This window comes from Fistularia commersonii, chromosome 14, assembly GCF_037954325.1.
Source record: "Fistularia commersonii isolate RoL2024-O1a breed Wild chromosome 14, RoL_Fcom_v1.0, whole genome shotgun sequence".
NCBI classification, from domain to species: Eukaryota; Metazoa; Chordata; class Actinopteri; order Syngnathiformes; family Fistulariidae; genus Fistularia; species Fistularia commersonii.
In genome coordinates this window covers 627,024-645,000 of record NC_141297.1, presented here as the reverse complement: position 1 = coordinate 645,000, position 17,977 = coordinate 627,024, and the positions used below count along the sequence as shown (strand labels likewise).

General features: G+C 52.2%; 2 protein-coding genes across 2 annotated transcripts in view; both read left to right on the top strand.

Annotated features, from left to right (window-relative positions):
- The window catches only part of sypb (synaptophysin b), an 11,300-nt gene extending 5,884 nt beyond the window's left edge, over nucleotides 1–5,416 (top strand). Inside the window, exons 3-7 of the mRNA XM_086159106.1 lie at nucleotides 744–868; nucleotides 3,534–3,732; nucleotides 3,809–4,000; nucleotides 4,655–4,967; nucleotides 5,254–5,416. Of these exons, the coding sequence (XP_086015232.1) occupies nucleotides 744–868; nucleotides 3,534–3,732; nucleotides 3,809–4,000; nucleotides 4,655–4,936 (798 nt within the window). The 3' untranslated portion in view covers nucleotides 4,937–4,967; nucleotides 5,254–5,416. The remainder of the gene's footprint in view (nucleotides 1–743; nucleotides 869–3,533; nucleotides 3,733–3,808; nucleotides 4,001–4,654; nucleotides 4,968–5,253) is intronic.
- Nucleotides 5,417–10,393: 4,977 nt separating this feature from the next.
- On the top strand, nucleotides 10,394–17,713 carry plp2b (proteolipid protein 2b). Its single transcript, XM_086159109.1, has 5 exons — nucleotides 10,394–10,625; nucleotides 16,127–16,282; nucleotides 16,363–16,467; nucleotides 16,655–16,751; nucleotides 16,838–17,713. Exons 1-5 carry the CDS (start codon nucleotides 10,533–10,535, stop codon nucleotides 16,849–16,851), a joined length of 465 nt encoding a protein of 154 aa, XP_086015235.1. The 5' UTR covers nucleotides 10,394–10,532; the 3' UTR covers nucleotides 16,852–17,713.
- The last annotated feature ends 264 nt before the right edge of the window (nucleotides 17,714–17,977 follow it).

Below are 17,977 nucleotides of genomic sequence, written 5' to 3'. Positions count from 1 at the left end.
CCCCTGCAGGAACCTGCAGAACTACCCTGCAATTCACATCAGCTGAGGGATTAACGTAAACAGTTTAGTGTGCGGCAGAAAGACGCTACAAGAGCTGGACGTGTGTGTGTGTGTGTGTGTGTGTGTGTGTGTGTGTGTGTGTTTGCCGGTTGCATAGCTGCTTGTGGCTGGGTATTGGGTGACAGATGGCGAAGCACCTCGCTCGGATTAATAGCTGGATTGTCCATCCAATCGGCTCTGCCTGCAGTGTGGAGAGGGTGTGGTTAAAAATAGTCTGACGTGTCTAATCTGCTGCCTGTGTGTGTGTGTGTGTGTGTGTGTGTGTGTGTGTGTGTGTGTGTGTGTGTGTGTGTGTGTGTGTGTGCGTGTGTGTTTTTGCTGGGATTGTCGGTGCCGTCCGTTGCCTTTCCGCCGCAGACGCTCGCGCGCCAGTCCGAAACCGAACGGCATATCGATCAGATGGGGTGGTAACCATGGCAACCGGCGCAGCCCCAGCGGTAGAAGCCGCCACGGCGCCGCATAGATTTGCACAGAGTGTGTTTTCCCTCCCCGCCGCAGCACGTGGGCGTGCTGGAAGGACGCGGCAGGTGGTGGAGGAAGAAGGCGTGGCCTGTTTCCCCCCCCCTCGCGGCGTCCCGCATGCTCGCGGCAGCGCCGCACGGGAGAGGCCCGGGCGGGAGGAGGGCCGCCGTGACTCTAAGACGTCTGAACATGTCTCTCCCGTGTCTCCTCTCGTCCTCCAGATCTTCGCGATCTTCGCCTTCTCCACGTGCGGCAGCTACTCGGGGATGTTCAGGATGAGCATCGAGTGCTCCAACCGCTCCGAGAGTGACCTCAGCATAGAAGTCAAATTCGACTACCCCTTCAGGTACGTTCTGGCGAGGTCGCCTCCGGGGTCGGGGAACCGGCGGGTTGTGTTTGGAGGCACCTTCACCAGGACCCAGATACCTCCACCAGACCCAAAGGCACCGCTAGTTTGCGTAAACCTCCACCAGACCCCGGAATGTTCCACCAAACACCCCCGGACATCGCAGAGCTGAAGAAGATTGGAGCAGATACCAGTGTCCACCTGCTTCAGGGTTCGAGGTGCCAAGCGTAGAGAAAAGAGAGGGATGAGGAGGTCATTGAAGGGACGTGGATCCCGGAGGAGACCGAGGAGCTTCACTGAACCAAGAGGAAGGTGTCTGCTTTCAAGGTTCTGCTTGAGCTCCTGTGATGGTTCTGCTCCACGTGGAGAAGTTCACACGTCACAACTCTCCACTCGAGAGTCTCAGGTGTGAACCTTGTCTCAGAAGGTAAACCATCTCAGCTTAGAAAGCGCTTTCCTCACCTTCACATTCCCCTGTTGACACTCAGACACTGAGCATACAAGGTGGTAACCATACCATCAGGGGCAAGTGGGGGCTCAGCGTCAGTCCAAGACAAAAAACAGGAGGAGCCGTGGATCAAACTGCCAACCTTCCCTTCTGCGTGATGCCTGCTCTGCCAACCCTACAGAGAAGAAGAAGAAGAAGAAGATGAAGAAGAAGAAGAAGAAGAAGAAGAAGAAGAAGAAGAAGAAGGAGAAGAAGAAGAAGAAGAAGAAGGAGAAGAAGAAGAAGAAGGAGAAGAAGAAGAAGAAGAAGAAGAAGAAGAAGAAGAAGAAGAAGAAGAAGAAGAAGAAGGAGAAAGCCCTTTATTAGCTCCCTTCAGTGATACACATCAGCTAAATGAATCCACTGCATGAAAGCATCATGGACGAACCCTGAGGAGCACCCGGGGAGCAGTTGGAGCCCCAGTGTCCTGCTGAACTGCACTTCAACACTCTAGGGGGGAACTTGGGAATTGAACCAGAAACGTTTGTTTCCAAGACAACCGCTGAGCTCCTGAGCGGCGCTGCTCCAGGTTCAAGTATCCTGCCTCAGGACACTTCAAGATGCAGGCGGGGGGTTCGGAGGTTGGAACCACCAACCTCTGAGGACACAGGCAGCAAAGGCAGAACTCCATCTCTGCTGTTGTTTGTCCGTTCCATCAGAGACGGTTCTGTGAAGCAGAGTTGTGTCCAGATAGCTGTCAAATCCACTGTTATGGTTTAATCCCGGTTTGTGGTTGTGGATTCAAGCGCTCTTCATCTGCTCTTCCAAAAGGAAACCTCAGGTCAGCAACGTCTAAGGCCTCAGGGGAGTGTCAGGGGAGTGTCAGGGGAGTGTCAGGGGAGTGTCGCACAGGATGCACAAGGGTGACCAGCAGAAAGAATAGAGAAGAAACCATGGCATCAGTAAAACGAGGGAGAAGAATTCTTCACCAATCATGTATTTGATGCGAGCACAGAGCGCCTTTGTCTACTGTGCTGCCTCTTTCTTAGAATCCAGTCCAGGGGGCGGCAACCCTGAACACCCAAAGAGACATTTGGACCCGGTTTCCTCGGAAAAGAAACACTGGGAGCCGCAATTACTCTTTGACGTCTAAAATAAAGGCACCACTGTATATATTGCTTTTTATGACCTTTACACTTTGTATAAACGAGTGTGTTGCTTCTGAAATTCACAAAGTATTACAGAGAAAATTAAATCTTATTTATGTAATGAACTCATTTTGAGCTTTGGGCTTTCAGAGCGTGTAGCGGAGCCTTGACCTGACTCTTAAAAATAAATCGGGAAAAAAATCACTGTGTCAGTAAACAATAAGAAATAAATATTTGCAAAATATCTTCATAAATATTATATTTTACCTGGTTTATGGGACTTCTGCTCCTGAACTTCTGCGCACAGCATCTGCACATCGGGACTTTACCGGCGGGCGGGTATACCGGCTTCCGCCAGTGTGACGTTATTTTGAGCGGCGAAAAATAATAAATATGATTTTATTTAATAGTTCAAGATCACAACAATCTTCCAACTCAGAACTAAAAGTTAAAGAAAGGAATTAACACAAATAAGAATAAGAATAAGAACAACTTTATTAATCCCGAAGGAAATTGCAGTGCCAGAGTTACAGAAAATATAACAGTAATAAATAATAAAGAAAGGCAGAATTAGAAATAAAAATAAACTATAAACTATAAAGTGTTTCAGTGAAACTATAAAGTGTCTTAGTAAGCAGTGATAAAACTATAAGTGTCTTCGTAACAAGTGACAATACAAAGTGACAATAAAGTGACAATACAAAACAAATGAAATACACTTCAATTCAATATTTATAATTTATTTTCCCAAGTCGCTCGGAGTGTAAAGATGGAAGAGCCGCGGGTCGCCGACCCCTGGACTAGATGATCTGCAGCTCCTCCATCGACGCCATCGTTGTTATTGTCTGAAACGCTCTGAACTCCGCGCTGCCCTCTGGTGGCCGTTTGCCGAGCAGCCCTGGCGACAGAAAGCGCCGCAGGAGGTCCGCGGGCAGTGACCTTTGACCGCGTTCGAAACCGACGCTTTATTCGAGGAGAAATGAGCCTTTCGTAGCCGCCGGTGGTTCGGTCGCAGCGACGGGCGGTTCCATCCGGGTCGCCTACGAGGATCTTCATCGCCCGTCTGCTCAGTGTGTCCTTCTGTTCTCAGGCTCCATCAGGTTTACTTTGACACCCCCACCTGTAAGGGAGGGAACCCAGACCGCGTGTTCCTGATCGGGGACTACTCTTCGTCGGCCGAGTTCTTCGTCACCATCGGCGTCTTCTCCTTCCTCTACTCGATGGCGGCTCTCTCCGTGTACTGCTTCATCCTGGAGAAGTACCGCGAGAACAACAAGGGCCCCCAGATCGTGAGTTGGCCTGACTCTCAGGAAACGACCGACGGGGTTTTCGTCGGTCGCCGAGCTCTGATCGTTTCCTTCTCAGGACTTCGTGGTGACGGCGGTGTTCGCCTTCATGTGGCTGGTGTCCTCGTGCGCTTGGGCTAAAGGCCTGTCGGATGTGAAAGCGGCCACCGATCCGGAGATGGTGGTCAAACAGGCCCCGGCCTGCAAAGAGCCCGAGACCGTCTGCCGCGAGGTCTACGACCCCAAGGTTTCTGGCCTCAACACCTCAGTGGTGAGTCAGATTTTCCCGAAGCTGCTCTTGACCCATCAGATGTTTCCCTTCTGAGTAACATCTGATGGGCCCCAGATGACCAAAGTAACAATGTCACAACAATAGCACTTTCAACTTGCAAAATACATATTTTATTGCCTGTTTATATATTGTGTAGTTATTTTATTGCCTATCTGTATATTTCATATATATTGTCTATTTTATACCGTTTTACATTTGTATTGTCCAGGACTACAGATGGAAAGTAGCTATGAGCTATAATCTGGTACAAACATCTCTGCCTCTGTGCTTCATGTATTTGTACACTGTCCTAACAAACTTCTAAACAAACAAACAAACCAACAGACAGACCCGAGGAGAGGAAGGACTTCATGTACAAAGCGATTGTAAAGATTGTGATGGTAAAGGCCGTCATCGCGGGTACGCTTGGGCTTTTTGGCCCTTTTCTGCCGAGGTCTGACACCCGTGGAGCTGCGCCTCACCTCCGCTTACACTCCAAGTCCCATCGATGGCGCTGAGATACCGGAAGAATCGACGAGTCCCCGACGATCGCGCCGCCGAAAACGCGACTCGCGATCGAAGATTCGGCGCCGCTTGAAACGCCAGGTCGCGGACGTGGGCGGCTCACCTTTTGCAACCCTTCCTCCCCGGCAGGCTTTTGGCTTCATCAACGTGATCCTGTGGATCGGGAACCTGTGGTTCGTGTTCAAGGAGACCGGCTGGATGGCCGCCTTCGCCGGGACGTACGTGTCGTCGCAGGAAAAGCAGCCGGCCCCCGACACCTTCGCCCAAGGGGGCTACGGCCAGCAGGACCCCTACGCCGGATCCCAGGGAGGCTACCAGCCCGACTACGGCCAGCAGGGAGGCTATAACGAGGACGGCGGGTACAGCCAGGGCTACGACCAGCAGCCCACCTCCTACTCCAATCAGATGTGAGCCCGTCCAGTGAAACCCCAGCTGCAGGATGGTGAGTGTAAACAGACCGAGCGAAGATGCGCGATTTGTCGAACCGAGCGCCGGCCGATCGCGTGACGTACCTCGGTCCCTCTGGCCTTCGCGCCCTCTCCATCGCATCAAACAAATCCGATCCGAATTTGCTGGAGAGTTCCCGAGAAGGGCGGCTTCGCCGACCTCGCATCCGTTCTCCCGCGTCGCATCGCACCGGCACTTTTGCCGGCGTATGACTCGCGTGACGGCCGGCGTGTCCTTTTCCATCTCTGACTGTCCTCCTCCTCCCTCCGTCCTCCTCCCAGGGTGACCTCGTGATGACGGCACGTGGCCTCGTCCGCCGCCGCCGCCGCCGCCGCCGCCTGCATTTCTGCACTCCTCTGTTCAGTCTGTTTGTGTGTTTGTGAGTTGACAGGCAAAAAGGGAGAGAGGCACGGAGGGTCGACGCCGGTTGGGGCCTCGGGGGTGGGGGGGCAACACCACTAGGGGGCGGGATTGGGGTGAGGGTGGGTGGGTGGGCGGGGGGGGCGGGGGGGCGGGGGTCTTTGCTGTACCATGATGTTTATTCTCGTGATGTATTTAACTGTAGAAGACAACAGAGGATTGTCTGTTTGGTTATACGAGAAAAACTTGAATACAAATACCAAAACGTACATTGACGAACATTGAAGAGAATTCTTGTCATGGAGAAGACTTACATTTATGAAAAGAAAACTGTAGTAATATCTAACTTGGGAGAATGTATTTGTCTGTGCTGTGTAAATATCGACATGCTGATATATATATATATATATGATTCTATGTACCCGGTTGAATAATTGTGCACTCCATATTAGTTGTTATACAACAAATGTTGAGCACAGAGTTATTCAATTGCATCTCATTCGGTTCTGTTCGGGAGCGAATAGCGTTTGGTTTTGGACCCGCCGACACTCGCATCCGTTCATCGCGGGCTCTCGGAACATCTCCCGTTTTGCTTCGAACCCTCGCGTTTGTTCGGTCGGTTCCGTTCCAGTCGGTCGGCGTTTTCGGGCGGGACTTCGGGCGCGGGCGAAAGGGGCGGAATAACCGTTCGTGCAGCCGGGAGGACGAGAAGATCATCCGCGTGGAGGCGGAGGGCGACGGCGACGTATAGCAATAGCACCGAGTAGATACTGGTCCGAGAAGCGAGTCCGGATTTTATTTGTCTTCGTGCGTGTTTCTTCCGTCTGTCCGGAGAGGTCCGACCCTCGTGATATTTTAGACCCCCCTGTTTTGAAACTCCAAAATGCATAGGGTTATGAAAATTAGTGAGCATGGTAGCATCTTATATTTGCTGTGCTGTTTCAAAAACTGCTATAGTGCGCTATCGGTATGATCGTCGTGCGTCGGGACGGCGAGCGACAGTTTTGAAAATCGTGTGTTTGTTTTGTTCGTCGGCATCCAACGGGTTTTATTTCTTTATCTATCGGTCGATTCGTTTCCGTCGATGAACCTCGTCCTCCGTTTTCGATTGCCTTTAACGTGGTCCGGAAAGTTGTGAGACAGAGTCATATAGTTTGTTTGTTTTTTTTTTTTTGTTTTTTGGAAACCGGTGTTTCTATCGCAACGCAATCGGAGATACTCGCGTCGACGCCGTCGGAGGAGAGCGCCAGGGTCCCGCGGCCGCAGACCTACTCGCCGTCGGCCTCCGCCAGGCCGGCAGATTTATGCACACAGGTACTTCCTCGGACGCTAAATCGCCCCCGGCGACGACCGACGGGCCCCAAACGGCAGGAAGCCGCAATCCGGTAGAACTGCGGCGCGCCGGATCCGACGACCCGTCGAACACCGACCCGACGCCGCCGCGTTCCGCCCCGAGAGCGACGCGCGACGGCGTCTCGATTCCGGGCGACGCGGCCGTCTCCTCGGATACGGGACTCGGCCGGGTCGGGACGGAACCCGGCTCCGCCTCCTCGGGGAGACGCTCGTCTCTTTCCAATCAGGGTATTTCGATTCCGGCGGCGAAGAAGCACCTCGGCCCCTCGTCCGCCCCCGTTCCGTTCTCCTTCATTGTAGCTCTTATAAATATGCTGAAATGAAATATACTCTGTTGTTAGTGGTGAATGATGTCTTGTGATTCTCTCTACACCTTTGGATAGTGTTGTGTTTATTGTGTATGATGTATTCATATTAGTATGATAATGATAAGTCAGAGAAAAAGAGAAAAAAAATCAAGATTCTCCAGAATTCCGCTGTATTCTTATTATATGGGATCCATGTGAAACAAAATGAAATAAACTTGAAATTATTCTGTTGAAGGTTAAAACGTCTGCATCTGTTCATAGGAGGTGGTCGTGTCTTTCTTTTCAACTTTGGTCCAGGGGTCGTCCAGGGGTCGAACCCGGGGCCGGTCCAGGGGTCGATCCAGGGGCCGGTCCAGGGGTCGATCCAGGGGCCGGTCCAGGGGTCGAACTCAGGGCCGGTCCAGGGGCCGGTCCTGGAGTCAGTCCAGGGGTCGAACCCGCGGCTGGTCCTGAGGCCGGTCCAGGGGTCGAACCCGGGGCCGGTCCAGGAGTCGGTCCGGGGGTTGATCCAGGGGTGGGTCCAGGGGCCGGTCCAGGGTTCGGTCCTGAGGTCGATCCAGGGGTCGGTCTAGGGGCCGGTCCAGGGTTCGGTCCTGAGGTCGATCCAGGGGTCGGTCCAGGTTGTCCCCCAGAGCGGGGAGGCACTGCACTGCCCACTATTCATTTGTGTTCAGTTCCGTTACGGTTTCGTCGTCCCGTGACCGGCCCGGGAGGCCCGGGAGGCCCGGGAGGCCCGGGAGGCCCGGACACAAAACAGCCACGTCTCTCGGCGTCCGCCCTGTTCTCCTCGTTTTTGGGGGAATAATAAACAAACATATCTGTGTTTGGAGCTGATGCCCACGAGGAAATCTGCAGATGCTGATGAGGTGAGCAAATATCGATCAATAAGCGTCAGAAGGAAAAGCCATTAACCGTCTTCGTGTACAAGTTCTTTGGTTTGGAAGTGACACCCAAAGCAGCCGCCGATGATGTTTCTTCTCAGCTGGACTGGTGCAACCTCATGGAGGTGGTTGGATGGATCCATCAACAAGATGAAGATGTTGGTTTGACAGAAGCAGAGGGCGCAGGGACGCTGCGCCAAAAAGCTATAAAAGCTTTGAAAAAAGGAAGTGGACGGACTCTTTGGAACCATTTCATAAGTATTCATGGGCAAAATATAAGATTCAAGATTTTGAATTGTCCTCGTGCGGGTACAGCGACATTTTGCAGTGAGAGCTTTGCTTGGAGTTTAGAAGGATCATGAATAGTTATAGACGCCGTGCACGGTGCAGGAGAGCAGTATGTATGGAAGAGTCATTGAAATCGGTCTCTGAGTCAGATGATTTAGCTCATGCTGGATGTTTTGGAAACGCTGATGGTTGGGTCACGGACAGAGGAGGGAGAGGGGATGTATTGGTAGACGGATGCTGGAATTGGAGGTCAAGAGGAAGAACAAAGAGAAGATGGATGGACGTGGTGAGAGAAGATATGAAGGTAGTTGGTGTGAGAGAGGAGGATCCAGAGAACAGGGTGAGATGGAGAAGGTGGATTCACTGTGGAGACCCTGAAGGGAAAGACCAAAGGAGGAGAAGAAGAAGAAGAAGAAGAAGAAGAAGAAGAAGAAGAAGAAGAAGAAGAAGAGAAGGCCTTGCAGACCTCTGACTCAATGCAGATGCTTGTATGGAGGAGTGTGTCAGAATGCAGGTACACTTTACAAGACAGAAGTACTGGCTCCCCTGATTTAACATATCATTCTTAATCCAGAGGAAACCCACTCTATGAAGCTCTCTGCACACTGATCTTCAGCTCATCTGAAGGCCACATGAAGCTTGGAGGTCTGTAACCACTGACCCTGCAGAGAGTTGGCCACCTCTCGGCGCCACGGGCCTCGCCGTCCCCTCAGTTGCCGTGGTTCCCCATCGCTTCCATGTTCTTCTCATCGGCTGAAGGTCGACTGTGGAACAATCAGGACTGTATTTGTTGATGCTTCCTATCACGGCTCCACGCTGGAACTCACCGAGATCCTGAGAGACTCCCCTTCTTTCACAGATGTTTGGAAGAACAGCCTGCATGGCGAGGTGCTGGATTTCATCCACCTGTGGTGATGGAAGGGACTGGAACATCTGACTCCCATTATTGGGATGGACGAGAGAATACATTCGTCCATAGAGCTTCTTCTTCTTCTTCTTCTTCTTCTTCTTCTTCTTCTTCTTCTTCTTCTTCTTCTTCTTCTTCTTCTTCTTCTTCTTCTTCTTCTTCTTCTTCTTCTTCTTCTTCTTCTTCTTTTTTCGGCTTTTCCCTTCAGGTGTCGCCACAGCGCGTCAACCTTCTCCATCTAACCCTATTCTCTGGATCCTCCTCTCTCACACCAACTACCTTCATATCTTCTCTCACGACGTCCATAAATCTTCTCTCTGGTCTTCCTCCAGACCTCTTGCCTGGCAGCTCCAACTCCAGCGTCCGTCTACCAATATATTCTCTATCCCTCCTCTGTCCATGACCCAACCATCTCAGTCTGGCTTCTCTGACCTTCTCTCCAAAACATCTCACATGTGCCGTTCCTCTGATAAGAATAAGAATAAGAATAAGAATAAGAATAAGAATAAGAATAAGAATAAGAATAAGAATAAGAATAAGAATAAGAATAAGAATAAGAATAAGAATAAGAATAAGAATAAGAATAAGAATAAGAATAAGAATAAGAACAACTTTATTTATCCCAAAGGAAATTGTTGTGCCAGAGTTTCAAGTAAAACATAACAAAAATAGATAATAGTAGGAAGGCAGGAGAGTAGGAAATTCAAATAAAACATAAAGTGTCAAAGTTAAAGCTATAAAGTGTTTTAAGGTCTGAAAAAGTACAAATATTTGAAGATTCCCTTCGGCTGAAGGAAGAGGAATTAAAAAGTCTGATAGCCTCAGGAAGGAAAGACCTCCTGTGGCGTTCAGTGGAGCTGATCAGTGGAGTGATGGACTCCTTCCTGATCCTCTCCATCCTGGTCACTCCCAAAGAGAACCTCAACATCTTCATCTCTGCAACCTCTAGTTCTGCCTGCTGTCTTTTGGTCATTGGAACAGTTTCTTGTCCAAACATCATCGCTGGTCTCACCACTGTCTTGCACACCTTTCCTTTTATTCTGGCTGAAAGTCTTCTATCACACAGCACACCTAACACTTTTCTCCACCCATTCCAACCTGCTTGGATCCGTCTCTTCACTTCTTCTCCACGCTCTCCTACGCTCTGGACTGTTGACCCTAAGTTCCAGAAATCCTCCAGCAGCAGCTCGAGTTATCCAGCCAAACGGGTCTTGGATTGTCCGAGCCTCCCCTGAAGGCAGCACGCCCGTGGTAGCCCCGCCCCCAAACATCAAGCCACGCCCCTTTCCCTTTAGCCCCGCCCCTTCCCGCTCGGCTTCAGTCAGAGCCAGCGCCCCGCAGCCCCGCAGCCGCCCCGCCGCCACCTCCCGCCGCCACCTCCCCGTCCATCTCACAGCTCCGCCGCCGCCGAACCGACTCACTCGAACCGGGGACCGACTCGCCCACCGACCGTCGCTCGCAGAATGGCGGACTCCCCCGGCGCCGGGACCAGCTACCCGGACCGGTTCAAGAGCTACGTGCGGACCCAGAAGGGCTCCATCCTGGCCGCGGAGATCGTGAGTTCACGGAGCGCCGGGAAAGTTAGCGATCGGACGTTATTCGTGGTTTATAACGGTTTAAAGTCAATTAAAATGCACCGAAGGTCATAAACCACCTCGCCGGCCGCGAGAAAACACATCGTCTTTCCCGTCGGGGTCCACTTTTAGGATGCTAATGCAGGCTAGCCGCTCATCGGACAGGTATCTGTTTGTGCGCCGTGGAACTGACTTTATTTGGTGTTTCCGTCCTTCTCTGCGCTCTGCTTTCACTCCTGCTCGTTGTCCTGCTCGGTGTTCACCAGCTGCATCACTAACATCACGTTGCTTTTGTCGTTTCCACACCTTCCTGTCTAATTCCTCCCTGGGAGTTCAGATCTTGGCATCTGCAGAATCAGGTCTCCTGGAACAGACGTGTGTATACACATGTGTGTGTGTGTGTGTGTGTGTGTGTGTGTGTGTGGAATGAGAAGCATGTGGCAGATCCTGGGCAGAGGTTAAGGGTTTCCACCTGTCACTTGTGCTCCGCCGTTTTTCTCATTTGACACCGAAGAGCCAAATGCTGAGCGCCGCCGGGCCGGAAAGGTCACGGCTCGGCCCGGCGTAAAGCTCTCCCGCTCATCGCCCCGGGCTTCCTGCTATTTGTAGAGCCGGGCGATAAACCCAGTCTATCAGCAAGAATTTACAGTCATAGATAAATATATATTATTTGTAAGGAGACGCCGTGCCTCTGCAGAGCGAGCGACGCCCTTCTCGCCGAGGCCACAAACATAACAAACCGGCGGCGGCGCTTCAGGTGGACGAATGAACTCTAAATCCACTGGTTTTCCTGTTCGGACACCCAAAGACCCCCAAAGACCCAGGATCTTATTTCTTCCTGATGAATGGAGGTGTGTGTGTGTGTGTGTGTGTGTGTGTGTGTGTGGGGGCAGCATGAAAAGTCCCCCCCACACACAGCTGAACACTGCTTACTAGACGGGCTTGGATAGAATTCACAACTGATGACATCCTTTCATACCTGTGTGTGTGTGTGTGTGTGTGTGTGTGTGTGTGTGTGTGTTTGCCACCAATATCAATATGTTGTGGCAGCAACACCTCCACACATTTAGTTGTTGTTGTGATTTTCCACCGTGCAGTCATGCTAGTACTCCGCTAACCTCCCCCAGCCTGAGCCACGCTTGGAAAATCAGCACAAAAACACTGGTTGCCAGGGGCAACAAGGGAAGTTGCCGTGTTGTGTTTTTTTTTTTGTTTTCACCAGTGGCAATTACCGTATCCGGGCGGTGAAGAAGAAGCGATTTCCCGGCTCTAAGAGTCCGTGGCAACGGGGCGGCAGGAAGCCGCGCTCGAAGCGCCGAGACGTGCGAACCGATAAAGAAAGCGAGGTTATTTTCAAGGATTCAAACAAGCGTTGTCATTTGCATAGGCAGGAAACCAGTTTCCTGCGCAGCCACGGCGTTACTTTGCTGTTGAAAGGGTGTGAGCGGAGACGCCAGGGTGAAAAACAGGCCGAATGAAGACGGCGGCGGACGAACGCGCTGGAAAAAGAAATGCATTTTGTTGTAGAACGTCAATATTTAACGGTTGTCCCGCTCCAGTCGTGTCTGAACAAACTTAAAATGGATCTTTCCGTGGAAGGTTATCAGGGTTCCCGCTCATGCCGTTGTTTGCTTTCGGCCGCGGCGTGTCGGCTCAGAACGTGAGTCACTGCGTCGGGAGTTTGTACCAGATGGAAGCGCGAGCCGTATCTCCGCGGACGTCCGTCTCGGTGGCGTTGGAACGCCCCCCGGATGCCGCGGGGGAATTCCGGGCCGAGCGCCAACGTCGGCCCCGGCAACCGAGACCCTCCGAGTCACGACCCTTCTCCTCCGAAACCCATCCACGCCGTCATTAATGCTGACGGAAGCCATCTGAGATGTGAAAGCACCAGTTGGTTTACAAGCTGGGAGTGGACAGAGGAAGTGGTGCAGGAAGGAGGTGATCATCTGCGCTCATTATGGCCGGTGGGAGAGGAAACCGCTTCCATAACAGCCTCCATGGCAGAAACATATCGCTTAAATCACGGGTTCCACACTTTGTGAGCTACTTTTCAAATGAACACGTGAAAATGATCCAGCTCAGCTAAAAATAATAATATTTATTGATATATCAACAGAGTTTACGCAACACAATAAATGTTTGTGGATCTTGCATAACTGCATGAACCCTGATGACACACTATAACAGACTACTTTTTTGGTAAATACCTTCTTCTGATGACTTGAATGGATTCAGCAGCTTAGATGAAGTTAGCTGGGAGAAAAACGACAGCTGGGATTTGAGTTCCTTCATCTTTCTCCTTCTGAGCTCACTTTTCAGAGGGAAGACGTCGTCGTTTTTATGAACGGTCTGAGGCTAACCTGCTAGCTTGCTAGGACACGCCGCTATGTTCACATGCGCAGTGACGTTTGTGTCAGAAAAGGTCAGATTTGACCGACTGTCGGTCAAGTGACAGCTTTCATAGCGAGGATGAGGCCGACGTCTACCTTATAATGCCACGCGATCAATTGTGTGTGTGTGTGTGTGTGTGTGCGATCATTCCTTAGCAGTTTACTGAAAAAAAAGAAGTAAAATCTCTACAAACTCTTAACTCCAAACCATGACAAATTATTTTTCGATTTTCCTGGCAGATTATAAAAACTACCGAATCGTGTCGAGGCAGTGAAAAATATGATGGAAAAAATGTGAAATGTGAAAAAAATGTAATGGAAAAATATTTAACAACATTAAGTATATATATATATATATATATATATATATATATTAAGGTATTAAAAGTCATCTTGTGTCCACTAATCACACATAAATGGATCTCTCTCTTCATCTCATGACTAACAGCATCTTAATTTGCTTCTTTGCTGTTTTGACTGTCAGAAGTGTGTGTGTGTGTGTGTGTGTGTGTGTGTGAGAGAGAGAGAGTGTGTTTTCTTCTATGTGTCTGTCAGGCATGACCATACATGAGCATGTTTCTATGTGCCTGGTCAGTCCCTCAGTCCGTCAGTCCCACGCCCAGGCACTCCAGCTTTCCCTCCATTCCTTGGCACCGCAGCCGGTGGGAGTGTTCTGGGACGGGCAGAACGTCCGCGGGCCCGACGCCGTCCCCGCCCCGCCCCGCCCCCGCAAAACCATTCTACTATTTCAAATCGGGGGCGGGGAGAAAAAAAAAAAGGGTTGAATTGTAGAAGGAGGGTAAAACCCCAGCGTGAGGGGAAAGGGTGAGTAAGACGGGTGAAACCCGCGCTGCACAATATTTTCCGTTCTTCTAGTGAGCACACACGGCGCAGGCCTCGGCCCGCCACAGGAGATGGTGAAAAAAAGGCCCGGCGTTGCGAGCGACTTCCCTAGCAACCGTTGGTGTTTGGGGCGGCGAGCCTCGGCGGGCCTCGGGGGGCCTCGGGGGGGCCGGCCCCCGGCTCGTGTATCTGCTGACTATAATTAGACATCCGTTGTCGACGCTTTCCCTCCGGTGGCTTCGAAAGCGCGGCACATTGCGAGGAGCTCCTCGCCGCTCGGCCGTCTCAGAACCCGCCTTGTTCCCGGGGAATCCGGCGCCCCGGCCTCGTCCCCATAGAGCCTCCTTTGTGCGGCGATGTGCCAGCCTCCACGACGGGCGCCGCCCCAGAGCCCTGTTTGTGGAACAGTTGCGAGCGTGGGGGGGGGGGGGGGGGGGTGACAGATGCGGCGGCGTCCGGCCCGTTACGTCATGCGTGGATCATTTACACTGCAGTGATTCCATACGGAGCGCTAAGTGTGTGTGAGAAGGAAACGCCATCATGTCCAGCGGCTCACAAACATCTAGGCTGCTCCTGACAAAGCCATGGCACGCCTGCCGCGCCGCCGGGCGCCGCCTCCATTGTTCTGGCCCACGTTGAAGTCCGTGGAAGGCGGATCGGCCTCGAAACAATCCCGTGAGACGCGGGGCCTTTGACTTCCAAGGTAGACGCCACCTTTTATCGCCTTCCTGGAAGAACCCTGCGTTGCGCTCGCAGGCGCCCCCTGCTGGCGAGGACCAGAACTGCACCCGGGCGAGGAGGACCGGCTGCACCGCTGGACCGGACCTCCTCCCTCAGAAAGGCCTCCTGAGTGCAGCTGCTGGCAGAGAAGTGACACACACTGCTTTGTGCTGCGGCTGCACACACACACACACACACACACACACACAGACACACACTCACACACACTCACACACACCCTGGCACTGTAACACCGCCAACAGGGACGCTCTGTCCGGGTTCACATCTTCAAACTGTGTAGAAAAATAAATTATAAAGCTGCGAAAGTACTTTGCAGCAGGATTTGCGGTCACCAAAGGGGTGTTTGTATGTGTGTGTGTGTGTGTGTGTGTGTGTGTGTGTGTGTGTGTGTGTGTGTGTGTGTTTGTTGCGTATCTAGACTGACAAAGCACCACATTGTGTTATATCTTGATGAAGAAACCCACTCCCATGTTGTGACAGGGCTGTGTGTGTGCGTGTGTGTGCCTGTGTGTGTGTGTGTGTGTGCACGTGCATGATGAAGGAACCGCTCTTGTACTTCTTCATTGTGCTGTGCTGGTCATGTTGGAGCTCCTCAGCAGACGGAGGTCGTCTTCCCCTCCGTCAGAACGTCCTCTCGCTAAACGTCTGAAGGAGCGGAGCCTTGCTCGGCGAGCCGAGGGTGGCCAGCATGTGCGCTGAAGGTCCTGGAGACCAAAGAACGACCGGTGGACGTCGTCGGGAGGCGGGAGAGGATCTGGAGGGAAGGAGGCGTACACGGCGGCGGGAGGGACGGAGGGAACGGTTGCACAAGACATCCTGTGGTCTAAGTCGCAGAGGGAAGTGGTCGGTGTGGACTCAGCAGACAAACGTCCACGACACAAAGGTGTTTGTGGTTCCCTGAGGAGTGGAAACCGAGCTCTAACTCAACCTGCTCCTTTGTCAAATTCAATTTCCCTGTTAAAATGAATCGAAACGCAATGAATCTGTTCCAGACCTTGGTTTTGGAGCCACGTTTTGAACGAGAACAATGCACTTTATAAATAACATCCTCACTGGCTCCCCCTTCATGCTACAATGCTATGCTAAATGTAACTTTCTGTGTGGACGGAGTGAAGCCGCTCCTTTTTAAAACCTCTAACCGTCCTCGACCGGCTTCTAGCAACTCTTCAATGCCACGTCCGTCCAGGTTCCCCCTAAAACATCTCCCACCTTCTCCTGGACAATGCTCTCCATCACTGTATCTCACACACAACCACTTCTCCGTGTCTTCACACACCAGTCCACCACTTGCACACCTCGCTGGGGTTGTTGGGTTGCAGGCTCATCCTGCTCAGATCTGGGCAGAACATCCTCTGAGCCTCTGAGAATGAGGAGAACTCCTAATTCTACTGTATAGCTGGTATTCTATGAGCCCACATTGTGTCAGGAACATTTTCTGGAACATCTCCGAGGATTCATGAATCCATGGGATGCGGTGGTTACCGGTAACGTCTCTCCTCCTCTTCGCAGATCATCAGTCTCATCGTCCTCATCTGCTACGCCGCCTCCACTTATGGAGGCTACATCGCCGCCGCCGTCACCGAGATGGTCTTCGCCATCATCTTCTTCTTCATCTTCATGATGGACCTGGACAAGCAGTTCAAGATGATCAGCTGGATCTGGAGCGTAAGTGCCTCGGCCGCCTCTTGAGCTCCTCCTCGCCGTCCTCGCCGTCTTCATCCCCTCCGTCTGCCGTCTGTCTGCAGGACTTCTTCAGGGCCGCGACCGGAGCGCTGATCTACCTCATCACCTCGCTCATCTGCGTGATCAGAGGCGGCAGCGGCAGCGACAGCGCCGTCATCGCCGGAGGGGTCAGTACGGCTTCTTCTCTGGCGGCCTTCACAGCTCGCTCTCAGAAGATCCTTCCCGAGAAAGTCCTTCCGATGCCTCGTCAGACTCGGATTTAGTCCCTATTTTTAAAACGTTTCGGCGAATGTCCCGCTCAGAAGGTCGAGGCCACCCCGTCGTGACCTTCTACTCCGACTCGTTGTCCTCCAGGTGTTCGGTCTGCTCGCCGCCGCGCTCTTCGCCTACGACACCTACACCATCTACCTGCAGATGAAGGGCGCCAGTCAGCACTCGGCCGCCGCCGTCGGTGAGAGCCCGCCTCCGTCCGAAGGTCCCGGATCAGGAGAAGGAGGAGGTCCCGGCCCGGCGCTAACTTTTAGCCTCTTCCTGCAGACGACAAGGTCTAACCCCGCCGCCCGCCCCCGACATCCAGTGGACCACGTCGACGGAGAAGGAGGTGGTTGGCGCAGGAGCGAGCAGATACCGGACGAGACCTGACGGAGGAGGAGGAGGAGGAGCGGCTCAGTTTCGAACCCGGGCCACCGGATGTCGCGACCGGACAACATGTCTTCTCCGAGAGGTCGTCGACCGGAGCCGCGGAGAGGGAACATCTGCGCCGGGAGAACCTCTCCGACCTCGGCGCGCCACTAACCATTAGAAAAAGGGAAATGCGAAGGGTCGGGGGTCTTCGGGTGGGACTCTGGAAGCACGTGGTGGAATAACACAATTATTAACGCGCACTGGATGCAGTGCTTTTCTGTCTTCTCAGCCGTTCAGGTCCAAACTGTGCCTTATTCACGTTGTTCAAGCGCCTCATCGGCCTCCTCCGCCCTCCTCCTCCCCCTCTAACCGACCCCACTCAAACGCCCAAAAAGGCCTTCAGGTTGTGTTTGGCTGACATTATGCGGCGCCAAATGTGGCGGCTCTGGTGAGCCATGCGGCCAATAACTCAGGAGTGACATCCGTTTCATTAGTTTCAATAGTTTCATTAGTTTTAACCCTTTAGTTTGTCGCGTGAGCGGCCGTAACGGGGCCGTCTTCTCCATCCCAGCTCAGGTTCACACTCCGTCTCGCGGTCAGTTAAGACGTTTCACTTGCCGTCCGAATATGATTATTGACATGTGGTGAAGCCTCCCTCCTCACCCCAAAAAAAACAAAACAAAAAACCGCCTTACTGTTTTTTCTAACATGCTTTTCAAGAAGTCTGCATTTTATCATTTCAAAGATCAGCATGTGGTGCTTTGGGTAAATAAAAGCCGTCGCCATGCCGACAGAAAGCTGTGGTTTTTGTGTGCGAGGTGGGTAGATCTGAGGTCTGATCCACGCGCAGGTCCTTCTCAAACCAGGAGTCGACTTTCAGAGGTGAATTCGGCGGACGGACGGACCGTCAGATGGAAATTCTATTTCTGTTGTTATTTAGATCGACGTTAAATATCGACACACAGACGGAGGTCAAAGGTTAAGAAAAAAAGTCCCTTGACTTTCTGTCGGACCTGCGCTGCATTCTGCCGAGCGGCCACTAGATGGCAGCAC

What these genes read in the sequence shown, in the direction of transcription:
- plp2b (XM_086159109.1), top strand. Translation starts at nt 10,533, where the DNA reads ATGGCGGACTCCCCCGGCGCCGGGACCAGCTACCCGGACCGGTTCAAG. An exon ending in CCATCCTGGCCGCGGAGATC is followed by an intron (nt 10,626 to 16,126) that starts GTGAGTTCACGG and finishes TCCTCTTCGCAG; the next exon opens with ATCATCAGTCTCATCGTCCT. An exon ending in TGATCAGCTGGATCTGGAGC is followed by an intron (nt 16,283 to 16,362) that starts GTAAGTGCCTCG and finishes GTCTGTCTGCAG; the next exon opens with GACTTCTTCAGGGCCGCGAC.